General features: G+C 31.1%; 1 protein-coding gene across 1 annotated transcript in view; it reads right to left on the reverse strand.

Annotated features, from left to right (window-relative positions):
* LOC108722020 (probable serine/threonine-protein kinase mkcB) overlaps nt 1–3,061 on the reverse strand; it is an 80,925-nt gene that overhangs the window by 11,415 nt on the left and 66,449 nt on the right. Inside the window, 1 exon segment of the mRNA XM_018446910.1 lies at nt 741–1,103. Within this exon segment, the coding sequence (XP_018302412.1) occupies nt 741–1,103 (363 nt within the window).

The raw sequence follows: 3,061 nt of genomic DNA on the forward strand, positions 1-3,061 counted from the left end.
GTTGCGTTAGCCTATCCAAAATGTCAGTATAGGATTTCGATAGGCTAACACAACCAAAAATTGGCTGCTGCAACTAATTAAATATGTTATGCCATATTTTACCATTTAATCAAATAATAGCAGTCAATCTTTTTTTTCAGTGCAGTTCTACAACTGCGAGCTAAAATCATTTTCAGTTTTTAAACGTATACTTACACTAAACAGATGTAACAGTTTTACAAATTAAAGTAAATGTGCTGTTATAATATTTTGTAATGTTTATACGATATTACAGTAACATTTATTTAATATGTTTATTAAAGTATCGAAATGTTTTATATAAAAACGGTATTTTAAACTAATAAAAAAAAAGTTTAATAGAGTTACAATAAACGTCTCATAAATGTTTTTATAACGTTTATTAAATAGTTTAAAAAACGTACCAAATTTTAAACGTTTATTTTTCAGTTTATACGTTTTATTACACGATTTCTAACATTTATTAAATGTATTTTGAACGTAACTGTATTACTTGTGTATTTATATTCATCGAGGAAAAAAGAAAAATGTATTCCGTATATTTTTTACAAATACAGAATAAATATTCAGTATTTTAGTTCGTTTACTAAAATTAATCAGAAATATCGCGCAGTCAAGACAGGAAGAAAAAAAATGTCGAATTTATCGTACTTTTGAATTCTTCGTTTTTGTGGTGCAATTTTAATGTCGTATTTAGAGTTGAATATATACTCTCCGCTCACCTGAAAGCTATGCTGTTTCAACATATTCTTGACGAGAAGCAGAGTGCCGAGTCTTATGACCTCCTCCTCGGTGACAGTGACCCGTAAGCGGCAGTTGTCGACCTCGGCCGGCAGTGGTTCGGTTGCGTTATTTGTCAGCCACGGATGCTGCTTTACCTTCGGGAGTATGAGCCTGGTTTCCGGCGACTTATCCAGCATTCCCTCAATTAAATACCGCAATTCCGAAGATAAATGATTATCAGGGAATATGAGCGGTTTTGAACGAACAACCTCTTGAATGGCTGTACTATCGGAAGCGCGCCAAGGAAGATCTCCTATCACGAGCGCGTATAATGTTATCCCCATCGACCATATATCGCAGGGCTAAAAATTGGACATGTTTTTGCCATTAATCTTTAATTATTATTAAACAGATATGTATATATCGAATATGGTCAAATTGAGAAATCTATCATTTTATTTGAAATTTGTTGAAACATTTGGTATTTACTATTTAAAAAAAAGTTTAAAATACGTGCTGATAAATTATTAAATTGCTAAATCGTGTTCTAATAACAACATATTGGTGATTTAATAAACACAAATAATATTTATTTGATATTGTAACAATAAACTGCATAATCGATTTGGTAGAAAATTTGCTGAATTTGTCAAACGTCGAAATTAACGACATTCAATACGACATTCAGTTTAAAGACATATGTTGTGATCCTTTTGTGTTGTATGATTCTAGAGCCATGGTACACAAAAAAATGTAAGACAAGCAGTAAGCAAATCACCAATCATAGCTGTAATTAAAGGTTTGTTCGCGTCGCAAGCTCCAACATGCTCCTACCATAGCTCCTACTCACTCTATCAAGCGCGTTGAAGTGCGACGCGAACAAACCTTAAGATAATTAATATGTAAGCAGTAATAAATCCAACATGGTAAATCAAATGGTAATGCTTATTGCTTACGTCTTACTGCTTAAGTTTTTTTGTGTGCTATAGCTTTGATTCCTCTTATTAAAATAAATGAACTGTTATACATACATACAATATAATAGCGAAAATCGATACGTCATATGATAACCAGAAAAAATGCTAAAATATTGTAAAGCCATTTCCACTAGAGCATGATAGTAGTATTTACACAATACAATACGCAAATTCGAATTGGTCGATTTAATTCCCTTGATACGAAAAGCTCATGTTTGAATTATTGTTTACTATCGCAATTTCCTCGTAATATTGCGCTAAATTACACAGATTTTTTGGAGTATTTTACATTAGAGAATAAAAAATAAAGTTAATATAGCTATTAAACTAGAGAAAATGTATAGAAGATTGTCATTTCTCCATTTTGCTTTTAAAAGTAATACTCGATGATTCTTTTGTAAACAGCTGGAACAAGCGGGATATTGTTTACTGAAAATTTATGAATCGAAAATCTATACTAAACTCGCAAATGGTTTATTGAGTACTAAAACAATTGTTTAATAAAATTGAATTCTTTTGTGTAACAATCATAAAAGGAGATACTTTAACATTCAGTTCTTTTTCTTAATTAAAAAAATATAAAATTGAAGGATTAAGTAAAAAATTAATAAAAAAATTAATTAAAAAATACCAATCTTAAGTTTTCACACGTTGTTTTACAAGTGATGATAATATTTTCATTATAACGTTATGTTACGATTTTCTTTGTGCATTGTAAAAAATGTAATATAAAGGGCAGTCTACAGTGAGAATAATATGATGTAATAAATCATAAGGCGCGCGCGCGCGTAAGACATTGGACCAATCACGATCGAATGTGAGAAGAATAATCGACTATATAATTAGTCAATTTCGTACGACTTACGGCTTACTACACTGAACCAAAACTGTAAAACGTAAATACAATAAAATATTCATTGAATTATGAAAAAATAATGAAAATTGGTTCAATGAATTCTCATAATGATTTAGATTATAAAAGTATTCCTAAAACTCATTTCAAGAATGAATATATAGTTGTATAAATGAATCCAGTTATTGTATCAATGAATTAAATACATTAAGTTGGACATTGATTAACGAGCATTCATTGGACCAAAAATGTGTGTGTGTGTGAACAAAATTTTTTTCAGTGTACACAATATTACTTCCATTGTAGACCGATAACGCGTTACGAATGTCTTGTGTGCGAAGAATCTTAAGAGGTTTGTTCGCGTCGCAAGCTCCAACATGCTCCAACGTGCTCCTACCATAGCTTCTACTTTCTTCAACGCATTTGATAGAGTGAGTAGGAGCTATGGTAGGAGCATGTTGGAGCATGTTGGAGCTTGCGACGCGAAAAA

This window comes from Mycetomoellerius zeteki, unplaced genomic scaffold (assembly GCF_001594055.1).
Source record: "Mycetomoellerius zeteki isolate Tzet28-1 unplaced genomic scaffold, Tzet1.0 scaffold105, whole genome shotgun sequence".
NCBI lineage: Eukaryota > Metazoa > Arthropoda > Insecta > Hymenoptera > Formicidae > Mycetomoellerius > Mycetomoellerius zeteki.